The 23,157-nt window shown below is 39.0% G+C and overlaps 1 protein-coding gene across 1 annotated transcript; it reads left to right on the top strand.

Moving 5' to 3' along the window:
- Positions 1-2,999: 2,999 nt before the first annotated feature.
- On the top strand, positions 3,000-21,286 carry BNIP3L (BCL2 interacting protein 3 like). Its single transcript, XM_015824290.1, has 6 exons — positions 3,000-3,229; positions 10,025-10,211; positions 12,753-12,825; positions 13,755-13,858; positions 16,594-16,743; positions 18,258-21,286. Exons 1-6 carry the CDS (start codon positions 3,142-3,144, stop codon positions 18,304-18,306), a joined length of 651 nt encoding a protein of 216 aa, XP_015679776.1. The 5' UTR covers positions 3,000-3,141; the 3' UTR covers positions 18,307-21,286.
- Positions 21,287-23,157: the final 1,871 nt, after the last annotated feature.

Here is a 23,157-nt window from a genome sequence, read left to right as displayed (position 1 = left end):
TATAATCTCCATAATATTCCCAATCTAAGGATAGCACCTCTGAGGGCTACCAGCTTTTTAGCAATAGCACTTAGACTTTATATACCGCTTCACAGGGCTTTACAGCCCTCTCTAAGAGGTTTACAGAGTCGGCATATTGCCCCCAACAGTCTGGGTCCTTATTTTATTCACCACGGAAGGAAGGCTGAGTCAACCTTGAGCCAGTCAGGATCGACTGAAGTAACAGATAAGGTAGTCTGATCAAGATTCTTAACAAATCTAGAAAGCAATTGGATTTCAAGGGACATCCACAGACTAGGAATACCTGCACCCATATCCCCTCCTTGCATTTAGCTTTATTTATTTTCTCAAGGGAGGGCTCTATTTCCCACTTTCTCATATGGCTCTATGACAACTCGCCACAGCCTACTTTGCCAACCTGTTTCGGCCAACTCACCGGAGCAAACTTGCTGCGGGAGACGAGTTACACTAGTATAGAAGAAATAGACTCATTAAAGAAAGAAAAGATGCCAGAAACAAAAGGGACAAAATAAAATGTGAATGACAAACATTAAAATATTTTTTAAAAATATTTTAAATAATTACATTGAACTGTCTCGCAGAGTCGTTCCATGGAGAATTGCCGAATTCTGTTCTCCTATAGGGTGGCGGAAGGGCGCATTCAAATGGGCAGCTCTTGCTAGTTAAAGGATATTGTTTGTTCCTCTGTCTTTCCTCCCAGAGGTCCCTAAATGAGATCTTTGGAGGCAATGAGATCTATTGTGTAATGAGGGGAATTGCACAATAAAAGCTTTGGCTGGAAGCAATTGTCTACTGAGAAACATGCCCCCCTCCAAAGAAACAAAACAAAAACCAACTGATGAAAGACAGTACAGTAGCCAAGTTGTAGTTAGCCTGTGTTATATGCACACTGAAGCAGAAAGATTTGAATTTTGGAAAAAGTGTAGCAGGTGGATAAAGAATAACTTTCCAAGGAAAAGTTAATTGTCTTGGATTAGTTCAGAAGAAAATAAATTGAAGGGAGACATGTTCAAGGTATATAAAATCAGGTAAAGAGGAGGATAGCCCCTTCAATATATTAGGAATAGGGTCTTCCAAGCTAGCTGGAAAAGTTAGGAGAAACACTTCAGGCAGCTTGGAATTGTCTATGTAATTCTTTATCATAATGATGTTGCCCACTGGATAGCTTTCAAGGGAGAATCATACAAAGCTGTGCTATCAAGGACTGTTACTGTTGAAATTTCAGTTTTAACTCCAGGTTGTCTCCAGATGCCAATTGTAAAGAGGATGACAGAAGGGAAAAAAAGAATAAATCATGTCAATCTGATTGTGAAAAGTAATTGGCAATCAGAAACAAAATGTCTCAACCTTGGCAGCTTTAAGATGTGTAGAGTTTTACTTCCAGAATAGTGCTAGGTTAAGATACCGGTAGCTCTTGATTTGATCCTGTATGGCTATTCTTTCCGATTTTGATTTTTATTCTGCATTTTAAGCATGTGCAAAACTGAATTATCAATTTCTTGAAAAAAAGATTTATAGACTGCATCTGGATGGGGAGAAACTCTTAGCACTAATTTGATGGACACATGCAGTAACAGTTCATTTGAAGCAGTTTCATCTGAGCAGCCAAATTACCTTCGACTCTGTCCCTAAGCTTCAGGAGAAATTTAAAATACTTTGCGCTTCTTCCTCTCTTTCAGTTTTAAGATAATGAAGTGTGCAATTCATGATATTTATGAAACTTTTAAGAAGTACTATAAAAGTAGAGAAAGCCAAAAACATGTTTTCTGCATCATTTTTTATTTTTTATTGAGGATCAGCTCCCTCTTTGTTTTTAACAAAGGGGAAAAAACATTCCTTGATATCTATTATTTTCTAGGTAAATATTTGTAGCACTTGTAAACAGTGGTTATTAAAGAGAGAACTTAGAATTAAGGAGAAATTTCCTGACAGAACAATCAGTGGAACAACCTGCCTCCAGAAGGGGTGAATGCTCCAACACTGGAAGAAGTTTTTAAGAAGAGACTGGACAGCCATTTGTCCGAAATGGTATAGGGTTTCCTGCCTGAGCAGGGGGTTGGACTAGATGACCTCCAAGGTCCCTTCCAACTTTATTATTATTATTATTATTATTATTATTATTATTATTATTATTATTAAGTGGGTTCACCTTTGGTATTGGAATTGGGTATGTCTAGTCTATTGAAGAGAAGGACGAGGGGGGACGTGATAGCAGTCTTCCAATATCTCAGGGGCTGCCCCAAAGAAGAGGGAGTCAAGCTATTCTCCAAGGCACCTGAAGGCAGGACGAGAAGCAATGGATGGAAACTAATCAAGGAGAGAAGCAACCTAGAACTAAGGAGAAACTTCCTGACAGTTAGAACAATTAACCAGTGGAACAACCTGCCTCCAGAAGCGGTGAATGCGCCAACACTGGAAGTTTTTAAGAAGAAACTGGACAGCCATTTGTCTGAAACGGTGTAGGGTTTCCTGCCTGAGCAGGGGGTTGGACTAGATGACCTCCAACATCCCTTCCAACTCTATTATTATTACTATTACAATAATAATACTACTTGGGCGGACGTTTTCCAGCTTCCCTAGTTTGGTTACAATCTTGGATTTCCGAGTGGTCCCCTATCCAACTAGGAGCCAGGCACCACCCTGCTTAGCTTGTTAAAGCGCTGCAACCCCTGATCTCATTACGCACCCCAAGCTATTATGTCTCCAAGCCCGGCGCATGCGCAACAAAAAAATAGACCACCAAGCAGCGGATTGAGGGAGGCTACGTGCGGGGTTCGAGGACAAGCATGCGCACTGCCGCCTGGGAACACCACGCCCCCCCTCCCTCTCCGAATGGCCTACGTGAGGAGCGTCAGGGAGGAAAGCTTTCATCTGCGTAAGTGGGCGGTGCCTCTGCCCCGGCTAGGGGCCAGGCTTCCGACGGCGCGTGCGCAGCGGGCTCGGAGGAGGCGGGGCCGCTGGGGCTGGCGTCGGGGAACGTACAGATACCCCTTCGCGATCCCAGCTGTGCTGCTGTTCTCCCCGCCGCCGTCGCCGTCGTCCTCGGGAGCTGCCTCCGCTCCTCCACGCGCTGCCTCGGACGGACCAGCTCCGCGCTCGCCGTCGCCCCGTTCCGCCGCCATGTCGTCCCCTCAGGACTTGCCTCACCACAACAACAACAACAACCTGCCGCCGCCCGAGGGGACGCCCACCGAGCCGGGCCTCAACAGTGAGTGGGCTGAGGGCGGGTCGGGCAGCGGCGGCGGCGGCGGCTCTCCCCGTTTCTTCTCCTCCCTCCTTCTCTCCTCTCCACCTCCCCACTTCCGCGCGAGACGAGAATGGGGGGTCCCCCCTCAAGTGGCGGTTAGCCTCCCTCCCCCTCCATCTCCCCCCCCCCGGGCCCGTTGCTTGGCAGGGATTGGCTGGTCCCCTGGCCGCACGAGCGCCTGTGGGCCAATGAGAGAAAGGCTGGGTGGCAGGCGCGTGGGGGGGGGGAAGAGGGAGGGAGGGAGGGAGGGAGGGGGGCGAAGGGATACCTGAGCGGAGGGTGCAACTTTCCCAATCTGGAGCGTTGGACTACAACCCCCATAATGCTTAGGCGTCAGCATGGGAGTTTGGGGGGGGGAAGGAGGGCCATTGATTAGACCAGGGCAGGGGTAGGCAACCTTGGCTCATTTATGACTCGTGGACTTCAACTCCCAGAATTCCTCAGCCAGCTTGGCTGGCTCAGGAATTCTGGGAGTTGAAGTCCACGAGTCATAAAAGAGCCAAGGTTGCCTACCCCTGGACCAGGACGTTCTCAACCTTGGCCACTTTAAGACTTGTGGACTTCAACTCCCAGAATTCCTCAGCCAGCTTGGCTGGCTGAGGAATTCTGGGAGTTGAAGTCCACAAGTCTTAAAGTGGCCAAGGTTGAGAACCCCTGGATTATTAGACGGACTGCTTTGAAAATCAGTTTCTTTGGGCGGCCTCAGATGGGGGTAGATTCTCCCCCTTCGATCCCTACACAACAACCCTGCGAGGTCGGTTGAGCTGAAGGAGGGTGATTAGCCTGGAGCATCAGGCGATTTTTAGGCACCCGATGGGGATGGGAGTCTGGATCTTCTCTGGGTTTTTTTCCCCTGTGCCTTTCACTGCCCCTGGTTCAAAAAGGGGAGTGGGGGGCAGAAGGAGATGAGCTGCCCTTCCATGGGAAGGAGTCCCCTTGAAATGAGAAGAGTGGCTGAAAAGGAAATTCCCAGTCTGGGGAAATCAGTAAGGATTTCATTCTCCAGCCATCATGTTCTGCTTATGGAGCTTCTCAAATCATCCAGGTCACGGTTGTCCCAAAGGTGTGGGGTTGTTTTTTTCTTTCTTTCTTTTCTTTCAAAAGCCAACTGGGTTTCCTTTTTTTTACCTTTCAAAACCTTTTGCTTCTCATCCAAGGAGTTAGACAGTGTTTCTCAACCTTGGCAACTTTACGATGTGTGGACTTCAACTCCCAAAATTCTCCAGCTAGCAACACTAGCTGGAGAATTCTGGGAGTTGAAGTCCACACATCGTAAAGTTGCCAAGGTTGAGAAACACTGAGTTAGAAGCTTCTTAGATGCGAAGTGAAACGTTTTCAAAGAAAAAAAAAGAAGCAAAGTCCAGTTGCCTTTTAGAAAAAGCACCGTTGGGATGTTCTGCCAGCCTTGTCTCCTGATGGCATCTGGTAGTGGCTTATACTTAAAAAAAAAAAAAAAAAGCCTTTCAAGATTTAAAGTTTATTACCCATTTTATTGTCTTAGCTTTAAAAAGTCAGTGACTCCTTTTTTCCCTCCCTGAAAGCTATCAAGGATGATATACTGCCCATTTAAAAATAACTCTGAAAAATAACTCTGAAACTTTTAAAGGCGTTAGGTTAAGTGCGTACCAGAATGGCCTTTAAGTTTTTTATTCTGTACTGTTTTGTTGTTTCTTTGTGTTTGGAATAATGATGAATCCACTTTTCTGATGTTTGTTATGTCATGGTATTTGTCTTTTAGTGCTGATGCTTGAACAAACTTGTTTTTCCTCCTCACTCTCTCAACATCCCCCCCCCATGTAATATGCCACAGGGAATTTACTTATTGCACTGGATTAAGTCTACTACTCAGGTTGAAAAGCGGCTTCCCTTGTATGGTAGATTGCTGCCAGGTTAAAAAGGAGACAAGTATGTATGATTGCTGTGGAACAGTCATCCAAAAAGAGAGTCATTTCTTTTAACAGTGGGAGGTTTGTGGACAGAGTTGATGAGGTGAGGTGATGGCATGTGACTGCCTCCTGCCTCTGGGTATTATAAGGCAGAATGGAATGGAACTTTGTAAAAGAAGTACAAATTAGTGGTACTTTTTTTTCAGGATAGAAGGAACTGGGAGCTTGAATCCGGTTTCTATAACCCTTTTAAATATTTTGTTGAAGGAAAACTGTATTAACTTGCATAAAATAAGTAAATATCAATGGGCTTTGGTTGTTGGGTTGTAAAAAGCATTTTGCAAACAATTGTGAGGAGTAAATACATCTACAGTAAACGTTATGGAATGAAGGAATTGTGAATGGATGGAGTGGAGTAATTTGTTTCTATGCTAGTGACCTTAAAAAAGAAGCTACAGCTGATGGCCTGGGTGGGAACTAGAGTATGTCAGAATGTGTTTATTTAGCTGCCAAATCCTGTGTGTGTACACTATTATTCCCTTGTATCCAGGTCAGTCAGCTCCTCTACTGTAAATTTTTGTTCAATTTGTGGAGGATACCAGGTAGCTTCAATTTATAGTATGTATCTTTTGGATAACTATGTTTTTTTTGGGGGGGGGGGAGTTGCTCCTGTTTTTGATCTTTAACCAGCAGTCTCTGATTTGTGTTTAATGTTTTGTTACTACTGGTTAATGTTCTTTTGAAAATGGGCAGCCTTATAAATAGTTTAAATAAATAACCTTTAAAAAAACTCTTTGGTCTGGATATTTTGGTGGAAGGGGATAAATTAGTATAACTAATACAATTGCATTAATTTATTGCATTGATATGTGCCACAATCAGATGTTACTTTCAGCTGCATTTTTAGGAAATATTTGAACCTGGTGTGAATATTTCTTGGCCTGTGTTTTGTTATAAAATTCCATATGATTTTGTCAGCAACATTACTAGAAAAGAAATATACATAGTTAAATTATTTGGGGGAAGTTATTCCTCATTTTGCTGAAATAGCTATATGAACAAAAAAAGCTTGTGATGAAGATTAAAGTTAATATTGTACAGTTGAAGGGAAGAGGTTAAGGAACCGTTACCTTCCTGTTCCTTTTTTCAATTAAGAGCCATTGCTTTCATATGTTAGCCTCTTTAAGGAAAATGCAGTTCCCCAATAGTTCCAAAGGAAATTCATAGAAATCATTCATATATAGACAGGTCTTCTTAGTGGGAACATTATGGGTACCCATCATACTTTTATTGCTGATATTTTAATGATAAGTTTTTTTAAAAAAATGTTTACTTTGACTTTGTTGTAAACTGTCCAAAATCTGTAGGAATGGAGCAGGTTACAAACATTGTTAAATAAATATAAAACATGACAGGACCGCTAGGAGACAGGACTTCAGTCATTTGATTAGAATATATACGCACATAAAGAGAGGGAATATGTATACTTACAGAGAGGTAAACCACACTGAAATACCTCTGTTATTCCATTAGGGTTTTGCTACATTACCTCCTAGTTAGAATTTTGTATATAACCTCTGAGCATAGAAGCAAATAGCATCCACATGACAGTGAACCATGTGGGTAAGTAGTTGTATAAATATCAAGAAGTAGTTATGAATTTGCTGTGCAATTATTTGTACATGTGATATAAAATAGCTGTATATGCAGGAACAGGAGTGGGCAGATGACATAATATGCTTGGATTATATGTAGATTTTTTTTTAATTTGTAGAAGATGGGTGGGAGTTTTTGACTGCCTATTGCTTAGTAGTAGTAGTGACATATAATTTCTTCACCTAAATTCTATTGCTGAAATGAAGCAAACTAGAGGTAATGCAGGTAATAAAGAATAGATTTTTATTTCAAAGAAATCTTAACTTAATTTTTACACAAGATGAATTTGGTGGATCAAAGTTCTTTTAATTTCAAAGGTACTGTATATCTTTGGGGATTTTTCTATAATTTTAATGCAAATTCACTTGATTCCAAGTAAATTGATTTTACAGATGATTTATAATTTTATTTATTTTATGTTACATTTATAATGTGGATTTTGTTTATAAGTTCAAAACATACATAGTATTCCATGCTATAACTTCCTCCCTGCTCCTATTTCCCCTCACAATAATAACTCTATTAAGAGAGATTAGGTTGAGAGAGGGACTGGCCCAAAGTCACTCAGTGAGCTTCCATGGTTGAGGATGGACTAGAATTTAGCTCTATTCCCTTAAGAACTTCACCACATCATCTTTTCACTTCTCTGCCTGTCTAATGATTACTAGTAACAGTTAAACCCTATTTTCAGCTAGTAGGATCATATACACAATACAGGAATTCTGTCCAAGCATGGACACAGATTTGCCATGACAGACTAATATTTGAAGTAGAAGGCTTGGAATCCTCCCATTTTCTTTGATGGGGTATATTCCTTTTCTTTTGCTGCTGTTACTGTGCCGCTCTTAATATTTTAATTAGTGGTAATTAAAAGGCCAACAACTTGAGTTATCCTACAAATATTAAATGTCCAGACATGTTAAAAGAGAGATTAATGTAATGACATAAAAGTAGTGGCAAATGATGTTTAGCTGTTGTGATCTGAGTTGCCCATTTTGCTGCTGATTTTTTTTGGTGACTCCTTGTTCTTTCTTGCTCTAAAGACTGATAGAATATTGAATACATCTGGCCAGGAAAGCTTGCTAGTAAGTTTTAATACATTTACTCTGTGGACCCTTGAAATGTTTGCAGTGTAATGTAACATGCTTTGATTTTACCACTCCTGAGCCAAAAGGCAAGTATGTCCTCATAGGAAAGCCTTCTAACAGATCAAATGGAAGAACATTCGACCCAGCCTGCTACAAGATTGTGTAATATTTAAGCAATTACAAAGTGAAAGGATGCTTGGTTGGAAATGCTGCTTGAATCCCGAATTCCAGAGAAAAGCTATTAGGAAGCAAATTCAGTTGATTTTGCCATTCGTGGCCAGGTTACACTTTTTAAAAAGAACCATGGCACAGACTCTGCAATTTAACTAATGGGATCTGCTTCCAGTCTAAATAGAATTTGTCAGATTATTACAGTCATCAGGCCTATTAGATAAAGAGTTCAGTTTTAACCAAAAATTAAAATTTGCCACCCAAGACTGAATCTCTCTACCTTTAGCAGAGGTATTGATCCTGGCCACGAAACCAGGAGAGTGTGAGTTCTAGTCCTGTCTTTGGCATGAAAAACTGGCTGGGTGACTTTGGGCTAGTCATACTCTCAGCCCAAGCCACCTTACAGGGTTGTTGTTGTGGGGAAAACAGGAGGAAGGAGTGTTATGCATGTTTGTCACCTTGACTTACTTATAAAAGAATAAAGGCAGAATTTATTTTTTTAAAAAATCGAATAAATAAAGTAGATTAGCCTCCAGCTGAAGAATGGCATTTGGAGCACATTGGGATCTGAAGTATTGTTTTCAGGAAATTGGACTGAAAGCTGAAAGTACTATAATGGTTGGATGTGGTCTTAACTGGATTCCTTATGAAAGCTGGGCCTTAAGTAATGCGATAGAAGCAGATATGAATCTGTTTTCTTCTACACAGAAAAACCCTAAAATACTTGTGCTGTTTGTATTGCATTTTCAGCTTTTTCTTGCCTTCTTTCCTGGAGCATAACATAGTAACTCCAGATACTTAAAACATTAATCTGCTCAATGACATTCTCTTGGATGTTCCAGTTTTTTGATCCAGAGGTTTTGGAGAGAGAAAAAAGACCTTTGTCTTAAGATAATCAGAAGATTATTATCTGGACAGATAATTAGACAGATAATTGGATTCTGAATTAGATTCTGTCATGCTCTTCAGAGAGCAACCAGTATTTCTGATAAGATCATCTTCATAAAGTCACTGAACTTTTGCTGGCTGTTTTGGAGAGATGAGAGTCCAGTTCTTGCAAGACTCTAAACGAAGTAGGAAAATTAGAAGAGCTAATAAAAAGCCCTACCAAATACTTTTCTGGTTCAGGTTACTATCTGTAAAATGCCCCAAAGGGTTGCATCTTACTTGCAGGCAGGCCTGTGTTCACCTGTGGCTTAGTAGGCATATTTGGAGGCTTAAAACCTACAATCACAGGATTTTCTCTTCAAATGGAATCAAAGGTACTCTCAAACTTCCAAGTGCAACATAGAGTGGTAGGCTTGTTTAAGTATTTTTCACCCATATGTTGTAAGATTTAAAGCTTCCTGTTCTAAAGCTTATTGCTCCTTTGACAGAATATTCTGTACAAGCCAGCCCTGAAGTTGCATATGCTCAAGAGGCTTATAGGGCAGTAGTTAGCCAGACCAGCTCTACTGAATTTCTTAAATATAGGAATGATCACTTCCAATACTCAGTTGCTGGAAATGAGGACAATTGTTAGTCATGTACTTTCAGTGTATGTGCTTTTTTAATTGCAAATTTTGAATTTTCTACAGAGAGATAATTTCTAAATAAGGGAAAGAAGATAAATTTAGTTGTTATTTTAATCATCTTTATCATGATTTCTTATCTAAGACTTCAGAAATACCAATTCTAGTCACTTTACAGAATTAAAACACTTTCTTAATAATGTCTAGTTTCCATAACATGTTTTAAAAACTATTTATAAATTACTAATCAGAAACATAGAAAGTTGTTTGAATTCCAGGCTTTGCATGGAATAGTTCAAAATAGTTTTGGGGGTAAATAAAGCATTATTTGCTTTCTTTCCAGTAATCAAATTTTGGTATGGCTGCATATTTTTACAAGAAAGTGCAAATGCTCTATTTGGATTTGGTTTACAGTTTCTGATGAGATTTCTGGCTATTCAATAGGTTCCTGGGTAGAACTGCAGATGAATGGGAATGGGAATGACAACGACAACAGCAATGCAAAAAATGGGGGTCTAGAACATGTTCCTTCTTCATCTTCCATCCACAATGGAGATATGGAGAAGATACTTCTCGATGCTCAGCATGAGTCTGGACAAAACAGTTCACGGGGTAGTTCTCATTGTGACAGGTAAGCATTTATTTTTTTACATTTTTAAAATACTTTGGAACGAATTATTTTTTGGGAACTGTTACTAATATCATTTTATTTCCTAGAATGCAAGTTTAGCTGGATTTACGTCTCATATTAAGCCAGAGATTATATTAATAGTTGCTATATAAATAATATGTAAATTCCTTTTTAAGGATTTTCAGCTTTTCAGTTTTATTAAAGTTTCTTGTATTATATAAGGGAGAGTAGAAGGAAATTCTGAAGGACTGGAAAAATATTTTGCAGTTGGTTGAGTGCCTCGCGTAATCAGTTGTTGTTTAAATCTATGTTTATTTTTTATGAGCCTTTTGCAGTAGATACTTGCTATTTATGGAATACCATATATTTGGATGGGGCAGAAACCTGTTTCTTTACTAAAAACAATTATGTGGGCAAGAATCCATTATACTTATATTGTATTATATTAAAATGGTGATAAACTTAACAAGACACTAAAACCACAGAATTAAAAAGCCAGACCTTCATTATTACACTAGGTCTGTATTACATCTGTGCCCTCAAACTGTCTGCTTCTGTTAAAGATGATTATCTTCACTGCTTAAAAGTTTGAAGCCTCTTTTAATAAAATGTTATTTGTGACCTTGTGTTTCAATGTGTTAGGAAGCAGATCTTCATCATATCACTGAAACTGCATGTATTAGGAATTCATGCTAAGTCTTCGTACAATTATTTTACATTAGAAGTTTTCTACTTATTATTGGTAGTCACAAAGATAATAAAACTGAATAAAAGCAACACTTTAGCTTTTTAAGTATTATAAAAAACATGCTTTTCCCCCTATAATCGAATTTTAGAAATAGAAGCATGTTCTGCTAGTGATCGTTCATCTCTTAATATGCTGTGCATCCGATGATTAATTCTCTTAATCAGATTAAAGATGTCTTAAACTATCAATTTCAGTCTGCTGCTGGTATGCTGCTTACCAGGGAAGAGAGCTGGTTCAGGAATTAGATACTGAATGATTTAGTGGAGGTGGGTGTGGCTGTATTTCATCCCAGGAAATAACAGGAGGAATTAAACTCCTATAAATAGGAACTCCTTATTAAAGAAAGGGGCAAGGGAAAGGCACATAAGCAGAGACAAGGAAAGTTTTCCAGGAAACAAATGTGAAAGTTAATAGGCAAGGTAAACAACCCGATGGTAAATCAGGCCGCTATTAAAACAAAAAAACAGAAATTGAATTTTCTGCCACAAAAAGAATAGCTTCTTAACACAGAGTAGACAGAAGAAAATGTCTCAGGCAATGTGAATGCTAATTATTTTAAATAGAACTCACATTTAATATCCAGCAGCTGCTAAATTTTTCTTTTTCATAGCTTTTCTACAATAAATTATTGATCAGAAATTTCTGTATTCTTATGTGCCTGGTTAAGTTATTTCAAATCCACTTACCCAGGACAGTTTTAACAGCAAATGATACTTCCTTTTTTTGTTGTTGCTGTTATCAACTTTGAACATAAACGTTTAACTGCTTTTGCAGTTCTCTGAGAAGGCACCAGATAAAAACTGTTTGAATTGCATTTTCTAATTTAGAGAAGACCAGCCATAGCCACAGCCAACACATTAAGTCTACAATCATTTGTTTTACACTGCAGATAATATCAACATCGGCTTCTTCCTCAATTAAATTTATAAAGTAGTTTTGTGTGCACTTATTCAATTTTGGCCCCGTCTGTTTCCTCAGAAGAGAATTAAGGCTGTTCTTCTCTCATCAGGGCTCTCTTAACACCAGTATTCCCCCTGGGCAGACAAGCACTACCTGTGAGGGAATAAGCCTCATTTGGAGATCCCACTGGACTCCTCAGGCAGCAGGTGGAAGCAGGTGGCAAAGAGAACTTTTGCCCAACTTCAGATGGGGCACTAATTGCAGGGTTACCTGCTGCAGAAGGTTGCCGTAACTCTTGCCCTCATTATCTCTTGGTTAGAGGAACACAATGTATTTTGCAAGGGGATTGCTTTAAAGACTACTTGGAAATTATGAGTTGGTTTCCAGGTAGAATATAAAGTGTGGGTTTTAAACCTGTGAAGTCATTTATGTCTTGACATCAGGTTATTGCAGGGCTGCCTATTCCCAACTTGAATCCGCCCAACCTAGTAGATCTCTTATTGAGAAATTCCTTGTAGTCCTTCGCTTCTGACGAGTAAGGAAAAGAATAGTCTCCTAGTGGAAACCAGGCTTTCCCTTTCTTTGATAGCTTTCAGGAAGAAACTTTAGGACGCTGTTCTGCAGAGAGTTCTAATGATACTACATACTGTGCTATCTTATTTCTATTGCATTGATCTTATTCCTGTTATGTCTAAAGGTTTTATGGTTTAATGATTAAGTTGCAGTTTTAAAATGCTGCAGAAGTTTTATTATATGAACCACTGAGAACTCTCAGGTAGTAATATGATATAAAACATTAAATAAACTTTAGTAATAGGTGCAAATGAAAATTAATAACAGTACTTTGTAATAACAATGCTTTGTGATAACAATGATACCTTTCATTTCTGCAGTCCTTCTCCACAAGAAGATGGACAGATAATGTTTGATGTGGAAATGCATACAAGTAAAGACAATAGTTCTCAGGTATTTTCCTTCTTTTTACTTAAAGTCCTGTTTGTGAAGGATTAAGGTAGCAAAATTTTAAAACTTTGTTCTAGCAGTGAGTTTTTATTCATTCTCTAATCCCAATAAATAATCTCATTGCTATTTTTTTCCAGTCAAAAGGTACTTTTTTATTTAAAATGAAGTTTTTGTGGTCATATAGGTATTTTAATTGTATTGTTATGGCAAGAAATCTTTTGATAACATACTTGTATACCTTTGTGCCTCCAAAAAAAGGCTGGACATTTAAGACAGGTTCTGGTATATGTTAATTCTTATGGCAGGGTAACTAAAGTTTTGAACACACTTTTTGGATTTTGATGGTAGAATATTAATTTTAATTAAGAATATTGCTCTCACTCATAAATACTTTAAGTCATATTTTTGGAAATTGTTCTGTAGTAAATTGCCTACAACCTACAGATATTTTTTTTAAATCTCATGGAGACTTAATCATTACAGTTACACTTAACTGCTATCTAGGATTTCAGGATCTTCAGGGTGTAGGTCCATTGTAAACTGATTCATATAGGAAGAGAAGATGAGTTATTTTTAGATAAATATGTAACAATCTGTCTATTTAGTTCAGTTTTTGTCAGAGTTATTTTCCCAGCTGTATTTTGAGTCCTTCCATAATTTCAGTCTGACTTGATGGCTCATGTTTATTTTTTGCATTATGATAATTGGTTTTTTGCAATAAAAGAATAATAAAGGCACACTGTGGACTATGTAAGCAAAGCACAGTTCTTATAAATAGCATAAAACTGGTTCAAATGAAATCTTTTAGTTGTTTTTTATTTGAATTTTTATAAGACCTGCCTGCTTATCTCGTGATCACTTCTCTGTAGGAAATACCAAGAGGAACAATTGAACTGAATGAATTACAGAACTTATCCATTATGTATTTTCAGTCTGAAGAGGAAACAGTAGAAGGCGAAAAGGAAGAGGACGTTTTGAAGAAAAGTGCTGACTGGGTATCAGATTGGTCAAGTAGACCAGAAAACATTCCTCCCAAGTGAGTTGAAAATCCTTTGTAATAAATATACTTTTGCTGAGAAGAAATGTCGATTGCAACAGAATATTAAAATAATTATTTTAATTATAATCTTCAATAAGCTAAAAGCAAACAAGAACCCAATCAAGGAATCATCAAGACCACCCCCACCAACACTTAACAGGGCAGGCCACTAGTGTATAAAATGAGAGGAAACCCCACTCCCTTGTAGCACTGATGATGTTACCTAGTTTGGTAATGAAATGTCTGCAAGGGAAAAACCCAATCTCAAAGAGCAGACATGTCAAACACAAGGCCCGGGGGCCGGATGCAGCCCACGAAGTGGTTTCATCTGGCCCACGAAACCATCCTGGAAACAGTGAGGGAACGGCCCCTGCTGCCTTGGCCCAGGCCCAGGCCAGCCAGGAGCTAATGTGCAATTTTGTGGTGGCCATCTATGCTGAAACTCATTCAGTCTTAGCTCCACAAGGCTGTCCAGAAACAGCGAGGAACCAGCCCCTGCCGCGTTGGCCCTGCCCTCTGGGTGCATGCTGGGGAAGTGTCACCCTTTGTGAGGAATGAAGAAATGCACCATGCCTTGGCACTTGCCCTGGTCCCACCCCCTTCTGCCAGAGACCCTCAGATCTGTCCCACTCCTGCCCAGGCCCCCACAGGCACCCTTGACGCGAATGATGTAGAACTGGCCATGCCCACCCAGTAGGCCACACCCACTCCATCCACGCCCACCCAGTAGGCTGCACCCACCCTGGCTACACCCCCCCGGCCCCCCCGAGGGCAACCGCAATGCTGATGCGGCCCTCAATGAAATTGAGTTTGACACCCCTGTCAAAGAGCACCAAGGACCTTATAAAAGAATTATGAAAAGAAAGCTTAAGAACTGTATTCTTACCAAGAAAACCCAGATCAGATTCTGAGTTTCATGTTTGTCAAGGTATAAAAGTCTATCATATCTTCCATCCATCCTTATTAGAGTGCTCATATTGAAAAGCAGGTACTCATAGGAGCCAAAGAAAACCACGTTCTTTTATAGCACTTCCAGATGAGGAAGATGGAAGTAAGGTTGACAACTCTTTTTACGCTTTCCTTGGCTTTCCATCAGCCTCAAGAGTTCTAGTTACAATGTGCTCAAAGTTGAAAACGTGTTTCCCTGTCACGCCACTGTGTTCCACAGATTTCTACTAAGTCGTTTCAAGTTAACCAAGGTTTGGCAAAAACAAAACCCACAATGTTTCTATCCCATATTTTGGTCAAAACCCAAAGACATTTTACAGTGATTTTATGGGTCATGTAGCCAACACATGTGCAGGTAGAGCCCTCTTTCTCTCTCTCCCCTCAGGACCTCCCAGAGCAGCATAGCCCACCGTCCTACCTAACCTCGCTGATGTCTCAGCACGGCGTATCCCACCTACCTGCCTAAAGGTTTATCTTTAGAATGAACCATCCAAAGCCAGCTGCTTTGAAATGTTTTGCACGTTCCAGGTCCCTTTCAACAGCTGCCAAATTTTAGCTAAGAAGTTCTTTACAATTCTGAGGCAAGAAATCCATGAAAATTGTTGATCACACTCTTTAGAGTAGCTGTTCTTTATCACCCCTATCTTAATAAAAGCAGAAAAAAGGAAAACTCTTCCCCATGTGCAGTATATGACCGTGGTGACGAACCTATGGCACGCATGCCACAGATGGCATGCAGAGCCCTCTCTGTGGGCACGTGCGCCGTCGCCCCAGTCCTAGGCCTTCAGCTGGGTTTTATAAAACCTTTTCGCTTTAGGCCTCCGCCGCCGTGTGCCCCCCCAAAAAGGGTTCAATCAATCAATTTCAACTTCTCGCGGGGGAAAAAAAGATCTTGCAAAGTTGGAATTGATTGATTGAATTTTTTAGTCCCACCCAGTCTGCCGTTACCACCGCAGCCACGCCCACCCAATGGGCCACGCCCAGTCAACACCCGACGATACATAAGTGGGTTTTGGGTTGCAGTTTGGGCACTCAGTCTCTAAAAGGTTCGCCATCACTGGTAGATGACATAACTTTTGCATAATTTTGTCTTACTAGTTTGTCCTTTGCCCAAGGTCAAGTACAGCGGAGCCACTAAAATCCACTCACCACTGCAATCCAGGGAATTAACCATCAATTTGCTTATGTTTGTTGCCTTGCTTGTGAAACCAAATATGCTGGGTTTTGTTTTCTAGAACTGAGTCAAACCTAGCTGGGGCTCTTCTTGAGATAAATTGCCTACCTTTATAAGAGTGAAAGGGGTGCTTTGTTCATCAGCAGCATGACAAAAAATAACAATTTCTGCTCCTGTGGATTTCCGTAGTCTGATCTCAATACGTATTCACCATGGGAGCAAAATTGTCCCATGCTTGAAAATATTGAAGAAGTAATTTAACAAGACTTAATAGTTTAACTACGGCTCACTAATTTGGACCTGTTCATTTCCTCATTTCTGCTAAGCCTGATCTAATGTTTGTTAGATCCCGAAGAATGCTGTTCGGTTTTAGGATTCTTAAATTCAAAGAAACATCTATAATAAACCTCAAATAAAGTCTGACATGCAGAATTTCTGTTATGTAAAAATGGGATGTTCCCCGGTTAGAGATTTCTCAGCTACTGACCCAGGTTTTCATGTCTGTTAAAAAAGGGCTTTCCATTACAGTATTTAACTCTTGCTCGATTGTTGTTTTCAAGTACCCCAATTCAATATATTCTATCCGCCTCGTCTCCCTCTGCTCTTTCAGGGAGTTTCACTTCAGACATCCTAAGCGAGCAGTGTCTTTAAGTATGAGAAAGAGTGGAGCTATGAAAAAAGGTGGCATTTTCTCAGCTGAATTTCTTAAGGTTTTCATTCCGTCTCTCTTCATATCTCATGTTTTGGCTTTGGGACTAGGGTAAGTATGACTACATGCATTGAGTGACCAGTATGATGAGGAGTTATTTTTAATGGTTCTTAAAGCTTTGAATTCCAGAATTGCTCCCAGCAACTTCCAAGAATAGTGCTAGTGGAAGTTCCAGTGTTTTTGAAGAGAAGAAAATAAGCCTATACACAGTTAGAGCAATATTTTAGAGCAGAGTTAGTACAGGACTGCCTAGAATGAGAGGGACATTATAAAATCAGCTGCAGAATCGTGGAGAGAAAAACTCTATTTTTCCCACCATTCTACGGTAGAGGGAAAATAAATTCCTGCTATTGCTTTTCTGAAAGGGTAACCCCAGCTTCTCCTGGATTTCTTTAGATCTCTGTGAGTAGGTTCTTTCTCAGTAAGAACTGACGTTGAGTAGCAGCACAATGCAGAACTAAACTGCAAGAAATGTATGGTTAAAGGATGGATGAACATTATAGATGTCATGACAGCTTTTCTTAACAATTGGAGTTACCCTGGTTAAAAAAAAAACCTGGGGTGGTGATGAATGGAAGATAGATCAAGTTCTGCTTAGCTGCCATATATATAATACCCCATCCTGCGAGATTTTTTTTTCCTTTGAGCTTTTTTTAAGGAGTTAGCTTAGGAACAAGCAGTAGAAACAATTATAAGTGTGTTTGTTACTTTAGAAATCTTGTATCCATCACTGATAAACAACAAGCACAATCCCTACCCTCTGTTAAGAAACAGTTGTCAGTTTTCAGAATGTTTTGAAAATCCATAGATGTAATTTTCATGTTTCTTGACAATGTTACCATTACTTTGCCTTAAAAGCCTAATTTGAATGGTCCCAACAATGCCTTTATGTAATTTCTGTCTGTGAAGGAGGAAATTGTAAGCGAGGAATGGTACTTTGGGATCTACTTTGTTACATTTTGTTTTTAGAACCATGTAGAAAACCAGAGATAATGACTCTTTAGCTCTGGAGATAATTTTGCATTTCAACACCAAGGAGCTCATAGTATTTCCATGCAAAAAAAACTACTCTTGATCTATTACATGAGCAACAATCTGTCAATGGTTGTATGCTCTAGAGAATTGAACATATTTGTCCAGATTTAATATAACTAAATAGCAAACAAAATACTTCAGGAATGCAGGAGAAAAGCGTGCACAGTACCATGTGCTTTCTCAGATACCAGGCACCTACTTCTAATTAAAGAAATGAAGTAAGAGGTCCCTGTCCACCTACACAAAATAAGCTATAGGATTGCACCATCTTTACTTTCTTTGCCAATTGCAGGTGCTAATGATAATTTTCTTCTTAAAACATGTTAGCTGCACATCATGTTTTCATGCTTTGTAAAATATATATATATATGGTATGAATGAGTAGCAATGTTTCCTTAATACATTTTGATTTTCTTTGATGGGTGTTAGAATTACAGCATAGTTTGGAAGAATAAAGTAAGCCGAAAAGATCTTTGGGGCAGGGGGCAGATATAAAGTACTAATGTACTTTGCTTTGCATTTCATTGCAGTATCTACATTGGGAAGCGACTGACCACACCTTCAGCTAGCACTTACTGAGAGAAGCAGTGCACAAATCCTGGAAATCTTGTGATGATCTGTGAAGGAATTAATGTCCTACTAGTACCATTGGAACTTGAGACAATTCTAAGCATGATCTTTCTTTCCCTCCCCAACCTTCACCTTTTTATACATATCCCGGTTCCGCTAACTCTTGGAATTCAGTATTGTGTTGGAACCCTGTGGAGGTGTTTCACTAGTTGTCTTTTCCCGACCACCTTCCGTATCCTGCAGGACACATCAAGAGTTGCCTAACCAAGTTTACAGTTGCCTACATGTCACAAGGGCTTCTTTCAGTGCAAAATGCCACCAGCAAATTATAATTGTTATCAGTGATGCCTCTGCCAACTCTTTATTACAATACCCAATAATCTGCCCAGTGCTTAAATGAAATCTTCAGTATGACAATTCCCATTTTTAAAAGAGACTGAGAATTAACAGAAGCTGTTTGTAAAACAAAACTAATAGACAGGTTTATTTTCGCTCTGCAATTTATTTGGCAGTTGTCTTGGGTTAATATATTTTTTTTAATTTCAGGAGGCAAAAACTTCACAGACATCAGAAAAGAATTAGAATTTGATTCCTCAGCAAGTTTGAATACCAAGTACCTGTCATTAGGTTGTGTTTCCATGAAGTAATGAATTTATTTCTGATAGCATTGGCCAGCATTTAGGTTTTTAAAAACTATTTCATTATTTGCATGTGAAGAAATTTCTAGTATTCTTCAGCTTTTTATTTAATGGAAGTCTTCCTTTCAAAGTAGTTTGACTTGAAGTAGCTTTGAAGTATTTAGACTCCATGTAAAATACCTGTATCTTACTTGGGAACAGTCTTGCTGTTCTGTTTTTTTGTTTTTTTTTAAGGCACCATGTTTTGAGCTGTCTTCTGTGTTTGAGTTCCATTTCTTCTATATTCATGGTTTGAATCTCTCATTTGCAATTGCTGAAATCCTAAGGATTTTGGTTTCAGATCTTCATTACAGTCATAATTAACATAAAAGATTTTGGTAATAGCTTAGAAATCTTACTAAGGGGAATATTTTGCATTGTTTTGCTTCAGATACACTTTTTTCCCCAACTGTGAAGCTTAATTCAAATTTTTAAAGTTGATATAGACTAATATTCCTAAATAGATTTATTTTGATGTTTAAGCTTTATAGTGTCATTTTGAAAGCTTTCCTTCAAATTGACCTCTGTATTTCATGGAGTTTGCTTGGTTGAATATAGAAATGGCTTGCTATTGTCTTCTTCCACAAAGTTTTTTGCCTTCCTCATTATTCAACTGCTCTTTGTAGTTCCCTCACACAGAAGTACTAACCTTGCCCATTTAGTATTCTATGCCAGACTAGGTTATCCAGGTGCTGTTTTTGTGTGGGTGTATGTGTGTGTGTATGTGTTTGTGGTACCTGCTGAGATTTTTTTTTCCTGCTCACGCATGTGCTCTGCATGTTAATCATAGCAGGAGGTAGCACCTGGATGACTGGGTTTGGGCTTGGAAGATAAGCAAAGTTGGGTCTGATGTGTATTTAGAGGGGAAACCACAAAGCAGTGCAAAGATTGCAGACTAGACTTAGGGACTCAATAAAAACTAGAAGAGGCTACCAATAGGTCAGTTCCATATTTGTTGCCAAGAAAGCAACAAGGGCCGGTCGAGGATGTCCATCAGCAAGTAAGCTTAATTTGAAGAAGGTTTCACATGCTACGTATTGAGGTAAGCGTGGCCGATTTTAAAACTGGCAGAAATCAGTAGATTCTGTGATATTATTAGACTGACAATAAAGCATATACAAAATCTTAAAGAGATGATAGACTTCTGAAAACGTAATAGTGCAAGAACGATAGCTAGCACCGCTGAAATAGGTGAAATGTGTGAAGTGGAGAGGATTTTCATGATATCTATTCCTAAAATACCTTTGTTTCAGCCTGGTTTTTCTATAATTTACTGGAAATCTCAATCTTTTTCTCTCTTCCCCCTTCCACCCACTAAGTTACACATATTCTTGAAAACCTGTGAAAGGTTTTATGCCCTTTTCAGCTTTGAATCGTAGCACTTGTATTACTTGCAATTATGTATTTATTTCCTGTGTGGATATTGGAATAATTTTGAGGTGATTAAATAGAATAAGGATTCTTTAAAGCAACAATTAAAAACCAAGCGTAGAAGTCCAGAGCACTTTTCAAAACCAATTATTTTATTGCATTTTGTTGTAATTGGGTCATAACATCTGTATGAAATTTGGACCATGTTTATTAAAAAGTGGGGGGGGGGAAGCTGTCCAAAATACATTATAACTGATCTGCAGGATGCTATTTGATCAGCTAGAAGGCCTGTATGCTTGTGAATCAGTACTTTCAATATTACTTAGGCATCTGTGAGATTAAAACTGATGGAAAAACATCATTGGCATTTATGTACTTGATCACTGTTGAGCTTGTTGCCACTGCAGTGTTCCAAAGCAGTATTTATTACTAACTGATTAGAAGCTTGAAATATCCTAACTTTTTATATTACAAAATGGACCAGTTTGTTAAAATTTGAAAGAGATATCAGTTGTAATGCTTTGTTTAAGTTAAACATTATTAAGTAGCTTTATACTTGTTTACAGTTTGAGGGGAAACACAGGCCTCATTTTTCAAACAATGAATGAAATATGGGATGCGACATTTGTACATAGGACCAAGCAGAAATGCATAAGCTTGCACATTAGAAAAAAGCAGCAGGCTGAACTGCAACACTAAACAAAGCAAACAAATTCAACTATTTACTGTTTTTAAGAAGTGAGAACCGAAAACTTAAGAAATCACTTTTTTAAAAGCAACAACAATGAAAGACATATTGCTGAAGTTATTGAGTTAAATGAGCCAAAGTGATTATGCATTCTTCATCTTTAGTTAGCACTTTGTAACATGATAATATACAGTTTACATGTATAAGGTGTAGCTATAAAATTTTGTGCCATTAAAGCTGTCACAAAACTGAATTTGCTGGTTGCTTCTTGTCAGTGTTTTACACAATGTTTAGACGATAGATTTCTGTGGCTGTCCTGACACCTTGCCAGGATGCCATCATAAGGATCATGTTTAAATGTACTGATATACTAACTATTTTTTTAAAAAGAACACTATTAAGATTTTTGTAACAAGTGTGAATTCTGTGCAGTTACAGACACATACCACAAACCTGTAAAGACTTGAAATTGGTTGTTAAATATCCCATGTAACTGCAAATACAGGTTTATTGCTCCTTGAAGAAAAACAAGCTTACATAAACTAGTATTTTACCTCATGTCCATGGAAATTCTCAATCATCCAGTGGTGGGATTCAGCCAGTTTGCACCAGTTTGGCAGAACCGGTAGCTAATTTTTTGTTGCCCAGCCCCAGAATGGACTTCCGGAAGCAGCATCCACACAGAGAACCGGTTGTTCCCATATTTGAATCCCACCACTGCAATTATCCATGTCACGGTTATCCCAAGGGTACTTTTCCAAAAGGCAGCTGGACTTTCTTGGTTTTTTTCCTTAAATATTTTGGAAGCTTCTTTAGTTCTAATATTTTACCATCATCCAATTGGATGTTTTCAAGCCTTCTGAATGTGAAATGATTCACATCAGGTTTGGCTGTATCATCGTTATTCAAATGCCCCAAATACGTTCTTCAAAGCTGAATTAAAATATAACTGCCCAAATTTAAAAGCAAGTTTATTTTAAAAATTCCACAAAGAATGAATCAATGGATGAACAAAAGAAATATGAGTCAAACAAATGAATAATGGAAAAACAAATTAGGTACAGGTAGTCCTTGACTCAAGGTCACAACTGGGTCCAGAATTTCTGTTGCTAAACAAGATAGTTAAGGGAGTCACACCCATTTTATGGCTTCCCCCCCACAATTGTGAATTATGTCATTAAGTGAATCCAGCTGTCCCCATTGGCTGCATGTCCAAAGCTGGCTGGAAGGTTGCAAATGGTGATCACGTGACTCTGGGATGCTGAATCCATTCTAAATTCGTGCCTATTTCCAAGTGCCCCAATTTTGATCAGGTGTCTATGGGGATGCTGCAGAATTGTAAGGACCAGTCATAAGTCACTTTTTTTTCAATGCCTTTGTAACTTCAAACGGTCACTAAACAAATGGTGGTTAGTTGAGGACTACCGGAATTGCAAACCGAAAAGAATAAATGAATTAAACTTTCGTTCCTTGCATAACTGGGAGATTAAGATAGGCACTTTAGAATTAATTTGGTGACATACATAATTATTATTATTATTATTATTATTATTACTAATTATTATTATTAATAATAATAATATAAAGTTGGAAGGGACCTTGGAGGTCATCTAGTCCAACCCCCTGCTCAGGCAGGAAACCCTATACCATTTCAGACAAATGGCTGTCCAGTCTCTTCTTAAAAACTTCCAGTATTGGAGCATTCACCACTTCTGGAGGCAGGTTGTTCCACTGGTTAATTGTTCTAACTGCCAGGAAGTTTCTCCTTAGTTCTAGGTTGCTTCTCTCTTTGGTTAGTTTCCACCCGTTGCTTCTTGTCCTGCCTTCAAGCGCTTTGGAGAATAGCTTGACTCCCTCTTCTTTGGGGCAGCCCCTGAGATATTGGAACACTGCTATCATGTCCCCCCTCGTCCTTCTCTTTATTAAACTAGACATACCCAATTCCAGCAGCCTTTCCTTATATGCTTTAGCCTCCAGTCCCCTAATCATCTTTGTTGCTCTTCTCTGTACTCTTTCTAGAGTCTCAACATCTTTTTTACATCGTGGTGACCAAAACTGGATGCAGTATTCCAAGTGTGGCCTTACCAAGGCATTGTAAAGTGGTATTAACACTTCACGTGATCT

The sequence above is a fragment of the Protobothrops mucrosquamatus genome, unplaced genomic scaffold (assembly GCF_001527695.2).
Source record: "Protobothrops mucrosquamatus isolate PMUCROS unplaced genomic scaffold, P.Mucros_1.0 scaffold2185, whole genome shotgun sequence".
Classification (NCBI taxonomy): domain Eukaryota; kingdom Metazoa; phylum Chordata; class Lepidosauria; order Squamata; family Viperidae; genus Protobothrops; species Protobothrops mucrosquamatus.
This window is presented reverse-complemented; position numbering and strand designations above follow the sequence as displayed.

Bases quoted from the DNA above. Each gene is read 5' to 3' on its own strand.
- BNIP3L (XM_015824290.1), top strand. From the start codon at position 3,142: ATGTCGTCCCCTCAGGACTTGCCTCACCACAACAACAACAACAACCTG. The intron at 12,826-13,754 runs GTATTTTCCTTC...ATGTATTTTCAG, and splicing joins GTAAAGACAATAGTTCTCAG to TCTGAAGAGGAAACAGTAGA. The intron at 16,744-18,257 runs GTAAGTATGACT...ATTTCATTGCAG, and splicing joins GTTTTGGCTTTGGGACTAGG to TATCTACATTGGGAAGCGAC.